Source organism: Moschus berezovskii, chromosome 17 (genome assembly GCF_049115385.1).
Source record: "Moschus berezovskii isolate FMDL1 chromosome 17, NW_MosBer_1.0, whole genome shotgun sequence".
In the NCBI taxonomy this organism is placed as follows: domain Eukaryota; kingdom Metazoa; phylum Chordata; class Mammalia; order Artiodactyla; family Moschidae; genus Moschus; species Moschus berezovskii.
This window is the reverse complement of record NC_142476.1, coordinates 45,334,983-45,349,296: the sequence shown is the minus strand read 5'-3', so window position 1 is coordinate 45,349,296 and position 14,314 is coordinate 45,334,983. Positions and strand designations below refer to the sequence as shown.

Sequence of the window (14,314 nt, the reverse complement as noted above, 5' to 3'; positions counted from 1 at the left end):
TTGTATATAATTTGGTTTGCACTTCTCTGTCTTTGAAGGTATTTTTTTATGTTTTAAAGAAATTTAAGGTACTTGGTGACATATCAGTGTTTAGAATTGAATATTAAGAGTGTCTCTCCCATGTAGCTAGTTTCTGGTTGTTTTCTGCATTTGTGGGTTAAATCCACAGATAAGCAATAGAGAGCCACAAGCAGGGCAATTTCATTTCCCACCACTTATCCTCGGTAAGGCACTCGCCCACTTCACGCCTGGTTTTCTGACTCTAGAAGGCGTTGGTGCTTGGCCACTGTTTGGTGTGAGCTGTGACATTCATGCTTTGTGGGTGAGTGGAGTCGTGAGTGCCCAGTGAATCCCGCAGCTGCTGGCGTGTGTAGTATTGTCTTTCTTCCCATAAATCGCAGGCCTGATGCTGACGGCTTGTTTTTCTGCCACAGGGGACCATCAGCGTTGGCATCGACGCCACTGACCTTTTTGATCGCTACGAGGAGGAGTATGAGGATGTGTCCGGAAGTGGCTTTCCACAGATTGAAATTAACAAAATGCACATATCACAGTCCATTGAGGTAAAGCACACAGACACGTCCCCCAGTGCAGGGGGGCTTGGGTTAATGAGGTACAGCACAACACACAGCTGGAATGAAAGTCTGCTCAGGATTTTCTCATCTTTATTCATGAAAGGATGCAGTTAGCCACTTGAAAAAAGAATAGCTCCAATCATAACCTTGTTTATCCTGCCTTCCTGACCCACATGTTAGTAGCATGAGTACGGGGCGGGGGTAGGGCGGCACTTAGCTTCAGGGTCTCGGGGCTCCCCAGGAGGTGGTGGAGAGCCACCTCCACGCTCATGGTCTAGGAGAAGTGGGAGTCAAGGTCATGATGATTTTAGGAGCAGAACCAGATCTCTGGGAAATTCCTGGAATGGGTCTTAGTTTGAAGGCACATGCTCCTGTGTGCTGAGCCCTGGGGTCACTGAAGTGTCATCTCTCTGGCCGACGTTGGGACGTGGCAGTGTTGGGCCATCTGCTGACAATTACAGCAGGTCTCTGCCCCTTCAGCTCATCCACTTATGCTCAAGTGCATCAGCCTGGAACGTGAAGTCCCAACTTAGGGAAACTCTCCCCCTCCTGGGGCTTCTAGGCAGTCAGTGTGGCCGTAGGCAGGACTGGGGAGTCCTGGACATCCCCATGGGCGATGTCACCATGGAGCCTAAAGCTGAGGGGATGCTGGAAACCAGCATCTAGCCCTACATTGCTCCTGGTTTTTTGGAATTTTCATGTTCAAGCTTTTGCAAAACCTGACCGTGGTGGCCAGGTGCCATTCAGTGGCACAATGGGAGAGGGGTACAGCAGGCCCACATCCTGCCCACTCGAGCTGCAGACACACCCGTGCTCCTGGACTCACACTCAGGGCACACTGGGCAGACTGCTGTCCTCAGCACTTCCGGTTACTTCGATTACTGTATTACTGGCTGATATCATTTCCTAGGCACCCCTGACAGCTTCAGACACAGCCATCCTCTCTGGAAGCCTCTCAACCCAGAATGGGAATGGAGGGGGTTCCATTAACTTCGCGCTCAGACGAGTCACTTCTGCAAAGGGCTGGGGAGAGGTAAGCACGCCAGCGGGGGGTTGGGTTGTCAGCCACAGAGCCCACCCTCAGAATGACCTCAGTGGTCACATCAGGTGTAACAGGGTGCAGCTGTCAAACTTGTATCAACTGATGGTCCCCACTAGAAAACTGTGTCTCACATCTGAGGGGTGCGCTGAGCCTGCCGGGCAGCTCACAGTCAGGCAGAGCAACAGGATTCACCTGGAGCTTCCAGAAATCTGGAAACTCTGCAGTCCCTTCCCTTCTCCTGCACGATTCAAAAGGCGGGTCACCTCCATCTCAGTGCCCTGGTTCACTGCTCGGCAGTCATTAAACAGCCAGTTCTGCCACGCAAATTGAGCCACATCAAATTAACATTGAGGAGTTGTCTTGAAAGTCACCCAGACTAGTAATGAGGCAGCCAGGATCAGCTGGACTTCACAGCTGTGAGAGCAGAGCCGCTGGTGGGTTTCACGTCAGACCCCTGAGAGCCATCTCCAGTCACCTGTGAGACCTGCAGACGGTGAGGCAGAGCAGATGGACCCGCATGGGAGCCAGCACTGCATGGGCACAGCCGCACCCACCCGCAGAAGGTGGTGTGCAGACAGCCCCAGCTAGGGCGATGGGGACCAGGGGCCCGCAGCGCTGTCTGGGGAGGGGCTCCTTGAGGAGACTCACCTCATTGAAACCTACCTCCCTTGGGTCTGTGCACATAGTCATCTCCCTTTGTCAAAAGTTAGAATGAGATACTAAGAATCTTCCTGCCCCTACTTTTAGAGACCTGGCAAGGGCTGGTGGCTTTGAATTAAATGAAGAAATTAGAACCAAAAGTGCTTACTGAGACGTTGGTTACTTCTGTGAGGTAAAACACCATTAATTCTTTTTCTTTTTTTTTGAACAGTTAGAATTTGGAGCTGGGGATCTGCAGGGGCCTTTATTTGGCCTGAAGCTGTTCCGTAATCTCACACCAAGATGGTAAGTATATCGAGATAAAAGCCCTTTGGTGGTCTTTGTGGATTTAGACCAGAGGTTGTGTATTTTTCTTGTCAGGTCATCTGGAGTTACCTTCTCTGACCTGCACGGTCACTGCGGGCAGACCCTGCCACGCTGGCACGGGGTCCAGGCGGTGTGGTTGGTGCAGAGAGCACTGGATTGGGCAGTGGGGTGGGAGGGGTCTGCCCTTGCCCCTGCGTGGTCACATGGGCTGTGAGGCACTGGAGGGAATGCACGTTCACAGGCAAGTGGGTCCTGGGCTGAGTCTTCATGCACTGGTGGGTCATTTCTTTGTCTCAGAGAACAGTTTCGGGTTTGGAAAGGGGTTTTACCAAGCAGTGAGGCAGTGAGTGAGGCGGCCTGTCAGCCTGTCTCTCTGGTACCAAGCTTTGTGTTAGGCAAGAACATTAAACTGCCCCACCCCAGCTTCATCTTTGCTTTTGCAGTGATGTTGCACCCCTAGGACTGTCCCTTATAGGACACACAGGTGTCCTTAGTCCCCGTTAGGGGTACCTCTGTGAGCTCAAGTAGAAAAACTGGGTGGAGGATAAACAACTCGTTCATCTGGGAACTGAAACACAGCTGAAGGAGTCCTGGAAAGGAGCACATGTCTGAAAAGGAAAGCAGGGCTTCCCTAGTGGCCCAGAGTGTGGGAATCTGACCACCAGTGCAGGGGACGGGTTCAATCCCTGGTCCAGGAAGATCCCACATGCCACGGAGCAACTGAGCTCACAGGCCACAACTACTGAAGGCCATGCTGTAGAGTCTGTGCTCTGTGACACGAGAAGCCACCGCAGTGAGAAGCCCGCATACCACAACTGGAGAAAGCTAAGCCGCTTCAGTCGTGTCCAGCTCTGCGACCCCATGGACTGTAGCCCACCAGGCTCTTCTGTCCATCGGAGTCCCCAGGCAAGAATACTGGAGTGGGTTACCGTGCCCTCCTCCAGGGGATCTTCCCGACCCAGGGATAGTAGCATCTTTTTAAAAAAAGAAAGAATAGTGTTCATCCCCAGTCAGATGCTCATCTACAAACCTGCCCTCAGTTCCTGGTAAAGGCAAGTGTGCAGAGCCACGTGATACACAGAGTGAGTGGTGTCATGAGAGAGGGTGTGGCTTCTTGACAGATGAAGATGGAAGCTGGTGGAGATGAGCAGCGTCCCTTGCAGAGATGAGCGGGACTTCCAGGCAGAGGGCGTGGGGTGAACGGGTGCCCTGGCTCGGAGAACCCCCCATGGTTTCTCTGGCCTCTGCTCTGGAACTCGGACCCACAGGGTCTGGGACGGACCCAGGGATTTAGGCTTTTAACCAGAACTTCCGGTGGGTAGTATGTATCCATATCAGCGTCATCCTAACCTTGTCAGCCTAGGATTGTCACCACCCATGCTGCAGCTTTTGCGGGTCTGGATTTGGATTTCATCATGGTGCCTGGTTTATCAGACTTGGGATCAGGAAGATTTATAGAAAGAATACCAGCTAATTAACACTCTATCTGCTCTTACGGGTGCCCGAGTCCCAGGGTCAGATTATCTCCAAGTCCAGACTGGTGACTGTTGGCGGGTGTGGAATCAGCCCAGAGCCCGGCGGCAGCCTGTGGGATGTTCCCAGTCTCCCCAGGCAGTGTTTGCCTTACTGCTCTCTCCCCGGAGTTTGTCTCTCTCTAGGACACGCTCCTTAAGAACACGAAATCATATTACTTTGATTAAGCAGAGATCTCATTCTTTATGTTTTGATTTTTTTAAATGTTGCTGCGTGACATCTCAGGGTGACTTTTATCTGTCCTCTACCTGCTTGCCGCCCCAACTCCGGAACCCACTGTGGCCAGAGTGGAATAATGGGGCCTCTCTCTGGTGTGGCTGGAGTGTCAGATAAATGAGGGCAGGCTTGGGTTGGGGGCCCTGTGGAGAGCAAGGGGTTGGTTCCTCATTCGTCTGGTCTTGGGAAGAGTTTTGGTGCACAGGAGCAAATGTCATCAGTTACCATTATTATTATTTTAGTGGCAAAAGCGAGACACAGACACCCAGAGGAAAGTGAAAGTCTTGGTCACTCAGTTGTGTCCAACTCTTTGCAACCCCGTAGACTGTAACCTGCCAGGCTCCTCCGTCCATGGGATTCTCCAGGCAAGAATACTGGAGTGGGTTGCCATTTCCTTCTCCAGGGGATCTTTCTGACCCAGGGATCAAACCCAGGTCTCCTGCATTGCAGGCAGACTCGACTTTCTGAGCCAGCGGGGAAGAGCTTAGGAAGGAGAAAAACTAAACAGACATCCATCTAGTGAGGGCTGCTCACTGGAGACCAGGTGTTTGCTCCTCTAGTAAAGTTCTGTGAATCCCTTTGTTACTGAAATGAAATACCCCTATTTAACCAGAAGGTGGGGCTGACTCCCTTGGAAACAGAACTTCACAGGCCTTGCCGAGGGAGTTTCCTAGCTTTTTAAGCAGCTTCAGTCAGTACTGTGTGGCTGTGGGTGCACATCAGCCTCACACGGCAGCTTTGAAAACTACACTGTTGCCTGCCCACCGCCCCCAGAAAAATGACTCCCTTAGTCTGGGGCAGGCTCTGGGTGAGGGGCACTTAGACATGGCCTCATGTTAGCACCACTTGGCCAGCTTTTCCATGGCGAATTTATAAGTCAGCACACCTCGGGTAGGAGCCTGCAGGTGGTTCTGACTTGCAGCAGGATTTGACCTGCTGGTTTAGGAACCCAGACACATGCGTGCCTCTGCGGTTGTGGCTGCAGTTGGAATGGGATGGGGTAGGGATAAGTGGACAGGGAAGCCGTGGGAGTGATGGTGAGCAGGGTAGGGACTGGCGGAGTGGATGCAGCCAAGCCTGGCAGCAAGCCCGGTGTCATCCAGGGCCCTTTCTCTTTGTATCCCCCCAGCTTTGTGACGACACACTGTGCCCTGCAGTTTTCGTCCCGCGGCATCCGGCCGGGCCTCACCACTGTCCTGGCCCGGAACCTGGACAAGAATACGGTGGGCTACCTGCAGTGGCGCTGGGGTGTCCAGTCAGCCATGAATACCAGCATTGTCCGGGACACCAAAACCAGCCACTTCACTGTGGCCCTGCAGGTGAGGACAGCTCAGGGGATCCTCCTCCAGTCCCTTGCCCCCCACCCCCAAGTCCATTATCTGCAGGGCCAAAGGCGGGTTCTATCCATCCACCCTCAGGAGCTGAAACAGGGCTGTGCTCAGGCTCCAGGGGAGCTGTGTTCCACCCGTCATAAAGTGAGAGGTCTTTTCCGCCGAAGGCCACAGGATCGGGATCGGGGTGCCATGGTGGCTGGGTAGGAGCTCGAGGCAGCTGCTGCCCTGTGAGAACGCATGCTCGGGTGCAGGAGTCTTTATTTTTCCTGAGAAGTCAGAAGACTGGGTTTTTAAGTGAAATCTCCCAGTTTGTAAAGATTAGCTCCAGGTGGATTTTTACACATCCTATGGGACAAGCCCCCTGCCCCGGACAGTGCTCGGCCACCGGGCGGGATGACCCCCTCAGCTTGATCTCAGCTGCCTTTTCTCCCTCCACCTTCCCAGCTTGGAATCCCTCACTCCTTCGCACTCATCAGCTATCAGCACAAATTCCAGGATGACGACCAGACCCGAGTGAAGGGATCCCTGAAGTGAGTGCTGGCCGGGCCGACGTGGGAGTCCACCCGGTCTGTGCCGTTGGGCACCTGCTAGGGTTAATCTGTGTCTCCCTTGAGAGGCTGTGGGACTTGCTACCCTGCCATCCCACCCTGAGGGACACGGCGTCTAATGTCGGACTCCTCTCCGGTCATTGACCAGGGGTGTCCATCCTGAACGTCCTCCCCGTGGGTGGTGGGAGGGTGAGGGAGTTGGGGGTGGGAGCCTGGCCTCCGTCCTGGGTGACGGCTGCCAGTGGTGATAGGGTGATAGTAGTGGGGGAGCAGGAGCAGGGGGCCTGGCTGGCTCACTAGTCCGCTCCCTGCAGGGCCGGCTTCTTTGGGACGGTGGTGGAGTACGGAGCAGAGAGGAAGATCTCCAGGCACAGTGTCCTCGGGGCGGCCGTCAGCGTTGGAGTCCCACAGGGCGTTTCCCTCAAGATCAAGTAGGTTGGACTCGGGTCCTTCTGGCCAAGGGTTGTCTCGCACCTGGTAACTCATCTGAGCTTCACCTGCGTTAAGAACGAAAGAGCCTTTGCTTAGAATTCCGTTAGAGATGTGCTCGCTTCTGTCTGGGGTGTGTCAGCAAACGTCGAGTCCAGAAGCCCGACTCTCGGTCAGTAAGGCCAAGTCTCTGCTTCAGAGAACTTCCTGTGTCCTCCTGCCCCTACTTGCCGCCCCTTCCCTGAAAGGCCCTGGGGCGGCCCCGCACATCCGCTCACCCACATGCCGCACAGCTCACAGTGTGGCACATGCCTCGTGGTCCGCAGGGCAGGCAGCGTCAGGCTCTCTGTGCCAGATCCTCCCACCTCGGTGGCCCGGCTGGTTGTCTCTAAACGGAGGCCTCGCTGTCAGACCCTTGGCTGCTGAGACTCACCCTGCAGTGGTCTGCTCCAACCTCCTGGCTTCACCACTGTTGGGCTCCGTGATGCTCACACAGCACTCAGGGTTCCAGCTCCAGCCCGTGCATCCCTCATCCTTCCCCACACCTCTCCTGGGGGACCTCACAGCATCACAAATGTCGCCCTCCACCCCCATGCTCCCCGGCCCTCGGTCATGTGCGCCCTTCACAGCCTGCTGGGCCTGGAGTCTGCCTCCTCTCAGCACCTCAAGCTCCATTTTTCCACCAGTTCTGGCCAGAAACCTGGGAGTGAGTCTCCCAGCTTAGCTTAGTCTCCCAGCGAGTCTCCCAGTCCCTCTTTCCCAGTCTCCCAGCTTAGCATCCTCTCTCCTCAGAAAGCACATCCTCAGTCTGACCGTTTCTCACAATGTCTGCGGCCACCATCTCCAGTCTGAATTACTGCCCGTGTCCTCCTGACCTCTCCTCCCTCAGGACACTGCTCTCCATAGTCTTTTAAAATCTAAGCCAGTGTCTCACAGCCTTCTGCTTAAGGCCCTCAGGGACTCCCTCAATTCGGGGCAAATCGGCCCGCTCAGAGCCCACAGGATCTAGCCCCTCACTCTCCTCTCTGCCCCCTACCCGACCCTATTCACTCCACTCTGGCCTCCAGGCTGCTCCGGGAGCACACCAAGCCCACTCCTGCTTCTAGGCTTGGCTGGCACTTGCTGCTTCCCAGTCCCCAGGGAGCCACATGGCTGATTCCTTCAGTTCCCTCAGGTCTCTGCTGACGTGTCACCTGATTGCCAAAACCATCTCTCATTACCCTATTAAAACTGGTGGCCCTCACCTTGCCCCGAGCCGTCCCCTTCCCCTCTGCCCGTTTCTTATTCTTCGTTGCACCTTCTCCATCTGACAAGCCATCCATCCCTCGCCACCCCTCATTCAGAGCACCATAACTCAGTCCATTTTGTCTATTCTCTGTGCTCCTGCTGCCAAGGACACAGCCTGCAACTGAAGAGGGACTCTGAGCACATGAGCAAGAGGAAGCAGACCACAGCTCAGCCATGGAGCTGAGGTCAAGGCAGGTCCCCGTAGCCACAGCTGGTGTCAGGCACTTCTCTAAGCTGAGACTTGAAGATGCCCGAGCTTTAATAAAGAACACGGAGCAGGCAGATTTCTGCATTCCAGTCCCTCCTCCTCCCCCACCCCCGACATTGGGACCTCCAGTGAGGCACCATTCTCTGTTGTAAATGCTCCTCCCCAGCAGAAGTCACGTTACACAGTCTGAGCAGAATTCCTGTCCCAAGGATGCCAGCCTGCCTCTTTGTCCATAGGCTGCATTGTCCAAGTTATATTGGTAAATAAACCAAAGTTTTCCTGGAAGGCAATTCAGTTCCGCAATAGCAGCTGCTCTTTGCTAACTTATATTCTATTTATTTGACAAATTACACTGATCTTTGAATGTTAAACCAACCTTACATTCCTGAGGCAAATTCCACTGGATCATGACATGTGATACTTTATATATATTGCTTGATTTGCTGGTGTCTTACTAAGAATTTTTGAATCTTTGTTTTTAAGGGATGCCAGTTATAATTGTCTTTTTATTATGTATTTATCAGGTTTTGGACCAAGTTATGCCAGACTGATAAAATGAGTTAGGTATGCCTTCCTCTGTTTTCTGAAAGAATTTGTATAAGAATGGTTCTGGTTGGTTTTTTCCCCTAGTTTTGTAGAGTTTAGCAGTGAAATCAGCCAAGCCTGAGTTTTCATTATAGGAAGGTTTTTGATAGTGAATTCAATTTCTTTCATAAATACAGGGCTTCTCCAGTTTTCTGGTTCATCCCTTTTTTTCCTCCCTTCCAGTTTTCAGTTCAGTTTAGTCGCTCAGTCATGTCCGACTCTGCGATCCCATGAACTGCAACACGCCAGGCCTTCCTATCCATCACCAACTCCCAGAGTCCACCCAAACCCATGTCCATCGAGTCAGTGATGCAATCCAACCATCTCATCCTGTGTCGTCCCCTTCTCTTCCTGCCTTCAATCTTTCCCAACATCAGGGTCTTTTCAAATGAGTCAGCTCTTCGCATCAGGTGGCCAAATTACCGGAGTTTCAGCTTCAACATCAGTCCTTCCATTGAACACCCAGGACTGGTCTCCTTTAGGATGGACTGGTTGGATCTCCTTGCAGTCCAAGGGACTCTCATGAGTCTTCTCCAGCACCACAGTTCAAAAGCATCAATTCTTCGGCGCTCAGCTTTCTTATAGTCCAACTCTCACTTCCAGTTTTATTGAGATATAATTGACCAAACAGTGCTTTATAAGTTTAAGGTGTATGGCATAACGATTTGACTTACATACATCATGAAACGATTATCACAGCACATTTAGTGAATATCCACTATCTCTAGTGTCATCCAAGGTGAAGCCTTTGCTTCTTTCAGGAGCATCATACATTTGAGATAATCCACACTGTTGCGGGCATCAGTAGTGTGGTCCTCCTTGTTGCTGTTGGGTGCTGCGTGGTATAGATGTGCCATGGTGTATCTGTAGTGTAAATACTTCAGTTGTTTCCAACTTCAGGAAGTTACAAATTAAGCCAGTACAGACATTCATATTCAAGTTTTGTGTGAGCACAAGTTCTCATTTCTCATGGGTAAATACCCTGGTGATCTGAGTCGTGTGGGAGGCTGTGTTTAACTTCATAAGAGAGTCCCAAGCCACTTTCCAAAGCAGCGGTCTCGTCTTCCTTTCCCACCAGCAGCTCTGAGAGTTCTAGTTCCACATCCTTCCCAACCCTTGGGAGGGTCTTTCTTTTTTTTTTTTTTTTAATTTCACCTGTTTTAGCAGGTGTTGTAGGTGTGTCCCATTGTGGGCCTCTTGATTCTCATTTACCTCCTGTCTGAGAAGTTGACTGGCTTTTCAAGTGCTGATTTGACATCCTTTTTAATTTTTTAAAGTGAAGTCTCTATCCATATCTTTTGTCTGCTTCATTATTGGGTTGTTGCAGTTCTCACTTTAGTGTTGAGCATTCTTCATCGTTTCTGGAGTTGCTTTCATTGCTGAAGGGTCTTGTCACTGGGTATAGAATTCAGGATTAGTGGAGTTTTCTGCCAGTGCGCTCTCAGGGTTCTGCTCTCTTCTGGCTCCTTTGTTCCTGACAAGTCATTGGTCTTTTGAACCTTTATACTCTGATGTCTCTTTTGTTTATTTTCCCCCTGGTTATTCAACTTTTTTTACTCTTGTTTCTCAGCACTTGAGTGTAGCTACACATGATTTTGTTCTATGTCTGCTGCTTGGAGTTCGCTAAATTTCTTGCTTCTATAAATTTATGTATTTATGTAGAATTATTAAATTTGCAACCTTTAGGCCATTAATTCGTTAGATGTTAAATATTTAATATACTTCTTCCCAGCTGCAATGTTGCCCCAGACTCTGAGCTCTGATTCTTCAGTCCAGTAGGAGTAGTGCATATTTCTTTGCAATTTTAATCATCCTCTCCTCTCTGGGGCCCGAATTAATTCTGTGCTAAACCTCTGGTTTCTGAGGCTCTGCGCATTTGTCTTCAGTCCTTTTTCTCATTGTTCTTCACATTGGATCATTTCTACTAAATTCTTTTACTCTTCTCTCATCTCCAATCTGATGTTAAACCATCAATGAATATGTTATATCTTTGAGCAGAGTTTAAATAGTTGCTTTAAAATCCTTATCTGCTGGCTCCAGCATCTGAGATCGCTCTTTATTATCTTTTGCTCATTCTATCTGGGTATGTAGCATAGTTGGTATTGTATTAAGTGTTAATTTTTGTTTCCTTTTAGAAAGTTTCCTTTTCGAACTTGGGTGAAGTCTGGCTGCAAACTTGGACTTACCCATGTAGCAACAGTCAAAACACAGCACCAGGCATCCACTGGGGGTCTCTGGCACACTGAGAACTTGGGGCTCCCCACCTGTGACTTCCCTCTGGGGACCCCCCTCTTCCCAGATGCAATGGTTGCCCCAGACTCTGAACTCTAATTCTTCAATGGGACTACAGATTTCTTTGCAGTTTTCATCATCCATTGTGGTATAGACTGAGAATTGCCTTCAGGCTAAAGGCTGTTTTTTTAAAAAGTCCAGAAGCTTCCCAATGCCATTTGGTGCTTCTGCCCTTGGTTGTTGTCCAGTCCCTGAGGGTGTGGATCACATTGGTTCAGAGTTCACAGTTGATATCTGTGGGGTAACTGGGCCTGTCGGAACCACTCGGCCATCACTGAGAACTGACAGGACACCTGGAGGAGCGGCCACTCCTGCCGCCTCGGGCCCTGTTTGCTCTGCTTGGGTGAGTCTGCTGCTTGCGGTCAGCAGGTATCGAGACCCTTCTTCTGTCAGACCTAGGGGCCCACTCAGGGGAGTGGACCGTGAAGTGTGCAGACTGGGTTCCGCCTCCCCAGGTCCTGTGTGTCAAGAGGTTCTTCCCTGGGGCTGGGACACCCCCGCCGCCCCCGCCGCCCTTTCCCTGGGAACCTGACTCACGAGGGCACCCGGCTTTGTTCTGTTCTCAGGTTAAATAGGGCCAGTCAGACCTACTTCTTCCCCATTCACCTGACAGACCAGCTGCTGCCCAGTGCCGTGTTCTATGCCACCGTGGGGCCGCTCGTGCTGTACTTCGCCCTGCACCGCCTGGTCATCAAACCCTACCTCAGGGCTCAGAAGGAGAAGTGAGTTCTCAGCACTGGCGGGTACGGGGCCGAACCACCCTGTGCTCAGCTTCCCCATCTATGACGTGAAGAGGGGAGCACCCGCCCCACAGGGCTGTGAGGGAAACCAGCTAAGTTCGCGGGTATAAAGTGCTTGCTGCAGGGTCTGGTCACGTTGAGTCCTCAGGGAGTATTGACTAGTTGTTACCAGTATATTAGTACTACCATTGGCAACACTTGGGTTAACTTCTGTCCCCACATTTCCTACTTCAGAAAGAATTAGAGTTAGTTTATCAAACTGTTGGAACTGCAAGCCATGACCCTAGAAATGAGACATCTTTCTTTTTCTCATTCTAACCATTTCTTTGCCTGGCACTCAAAGAGATCGGGCTCTGAGTTCCTACAAACAAGGCCCATGTTAACTACAGTCTTGGAAATCATCTAGATGTAATTTATTTTGCAGTTTCTTAGAGATGATCCATTAGCACAGCATTAAACCCAAGAGGAGGTTTAACTTCATTACTTTACAATGATCTCATTTAATAGATCACTGAACTTAGAGAGTCGGGGAGAGAGGAGCCCAAAGAAGGCTCTTGGGGCCCCTCCAGCCTCTGATTCATTCAAGTTCAGGGTCCTAATTCCTCAGCAGACTGAAGGCTTGGAGCAGAGGATGTGCTGGGCCAAGGCTGCCAGGACATGTGTGTGCTGCCCAGGTCCCCGTGCTTTGCTGGGAGGGAGATACATGTATTTTATCACATGAAGTATGCCTTGTCCCTGCCAAGGGTGTCCTGTGGTAATGCCTGGTTGGGGGCATCTCCTGAGATTCTCACCCTCTCCCCCTTTCCTGAGATTACTGCTACAAGGAATCCTCCTCCCACTGAGGTCAGGGAGAGCCATCTGGGGACCACAGGACAGCTGTGCAGGCCTGGGAGAAACAGATTTTCTTGAACTTGTCTTGGAAATAGTGTTTAAAGTTCTAGAACTGGGAACACAGTAAGATTTACAGGCTGTTTGCAGGGGGCGGGTCCAGCCTGGGGCACTAGCCTTCTGTGCTGGTAGCCCCATGTTCCTCACACGTGGCTTGTTTTCCTCGCCTCAGGGAACTGGAGAAGCAAAGGGAAAGCACGGCCACCGACATCCTGCAGAAGAAACAAGAGGCAGAAGCTGCGGTGAGTGCCGTCACCGGCTCCCTGCCAGGCCTCTGCCCTGAGGACCTGGGCGGGCGCCTGCCCGGTGTGCGGAGCACAGGCCGCACCCGCGTTCCCATCCTTTCTTGGCCACGTTTCGTAAACCGGGGCTGTGGGGGGCATGCTTCACACCATGCAGAGTGGTCTCAGGGGCCTTGGGTCTTGGGCTTTTCTTCCCCGACAACCTCCCTGGTCATCTCGTCTTTACGTTATTGCCTGTGGGATGCAGCACTGGGCGCATCTGTCTGTGCCCTGAAGAGTCGACCCTGTTACCCTGCAAAGACATAACCAGGTTTTTTAAAAAGTGGTGGGTGTTGTCCTCTTTCTTCCCTGTGAGTGAATTGTTTTTCCAGGACTGCAATAGCAGCAATGTCCGGAGAAATGGACAAGCAGGACCGACAGGCACCAGGCATGTGGCCTTGGCTCCTATGGAGCCTAGGGAGGCCCTGATAGTAGCGTCCTTGTCCTCTGCAGGTTCGGTTGATGCAGGAATCTGTCCGAAGAATCATCGAGGCCGAAGAGTCCAGAATGGGTGAGCAGGCCTGACCTCTCTGAGGACGGGGTGGGTGCTGGGGTCCCGCAGGAGCACATGGCTCCTGCAGCCAGGCTGCACGGGGGTTGCCTGCCAAGGGTGCCCTGCCCTGACCAGGCCTGTCCTCAGGCCTGATCATTGTCAACGCCTGGTACGGGAAATTTGTCAATGACAAGAGCAAGAAGAGCGAGAAGGTGAAGGTGATTGACGTGACCGTGCCCCTGCAGTGTCTGGTGAAGGACTCCAAGCTCATCCTCACTGAGGCCTCCAAGGTGGGTGCTCAGGGTAGATGGGAGGGGCATCTGGGGAAGAGGGACCCTCCAAGGGGCCATGTCACTTCAGCGGAACCCACTGTGCTGCCACGTTCCATGTGCGGGATACGGCCCAGGACCCAGGTTACAGCTACACTGGAGCAGTTGACTTCATCCATCCATCCAGCCACTCATCTGTCCATCCATTCGTTCGTCCATCTGTCCATCCATTCATTGTCAACTGTTTTTTGAGCCCCTACTATATGCCAGTTACAGCATCAAACAAAATATACCTCCTGCTTTTGGGAGCTCACACTCTGTGCCTTGCCTGGTTCCAGAAGGAGGGGTCCGCCTGTAGTACACCAGGGGCTCCGGGGGAGCCAGGGTGTTTGCCAGAGGGGAATTAGAGCACAGAGGAGCTCAGGCAGAGAGCCCTGGTCCCTGAATGGGCTCCTGGTCTCGCGTCCTTGGCACAGCTTCCTTGAAGATGGAGGGTGTTTTAGTGTGGCAGCGGGGCAGGTCTAGGACTAAGTAGGCAACTTGTTAAAATCCTCTTTCCTGTACTCAGGTTCCCAGGTTTGCATCCTTTGTGGGCAGTGTCCATGCTACCCCTCCGGGCAGGTACAGA

The 14,314-nt window shown here is 52.0% G+C and overlaps 1 protein-coding gene across 1 annotated transcript in view; it reads left to right on the top strand.

Annotated features, from left to right (window-relative positions):
- Window positions 1–14,314, top strand: part of DNAJC11 (DnaJ heat shock protein family (Hsp40) member C11) — a 62,433-nt gene that overhangs the window by 46,265 nt on the left and 1,854 nt on the right. The window contains exons 5-14 of the mRNA XM_055419463.2: window positions 435–563; window positions 1,486–1,608; window positions 2,489–2,562; window positions 5,462–5,651; window positions 6,111–6,196; window positions 6,529–6,645; window positions 11,582–11,737; window positions 12,816–12,885; window positions 13,378–13,435; window positions 13,565–13,707. Coding sequence (XP_055275438.1) covers window positions 435–563; window positions 1,486–1,608; window positions 2,489–2,562; window positions 5,462–5,651; window positions 6,111–6,196; window positions 6,529–6,645; window positions 11,582–11,737; window positions 12,816–12,885; window positions 13,378–13,435; window positions 13,565–13,707 — 1,146 coding nt within the window. The remainder of the gene's footprint in view (window positions 1–434; window positions 564–1,485; window positions 1,609–2,488; window positions 2,563–5,461; window positions 5,652–6,110; window positions 6,197–6,528; window positions 6,646–11,581; window positions 11,738–12,815; window positions 12,886–13,377; window positions 13,436–13,564; window positions 13,708–14,314) is intronic.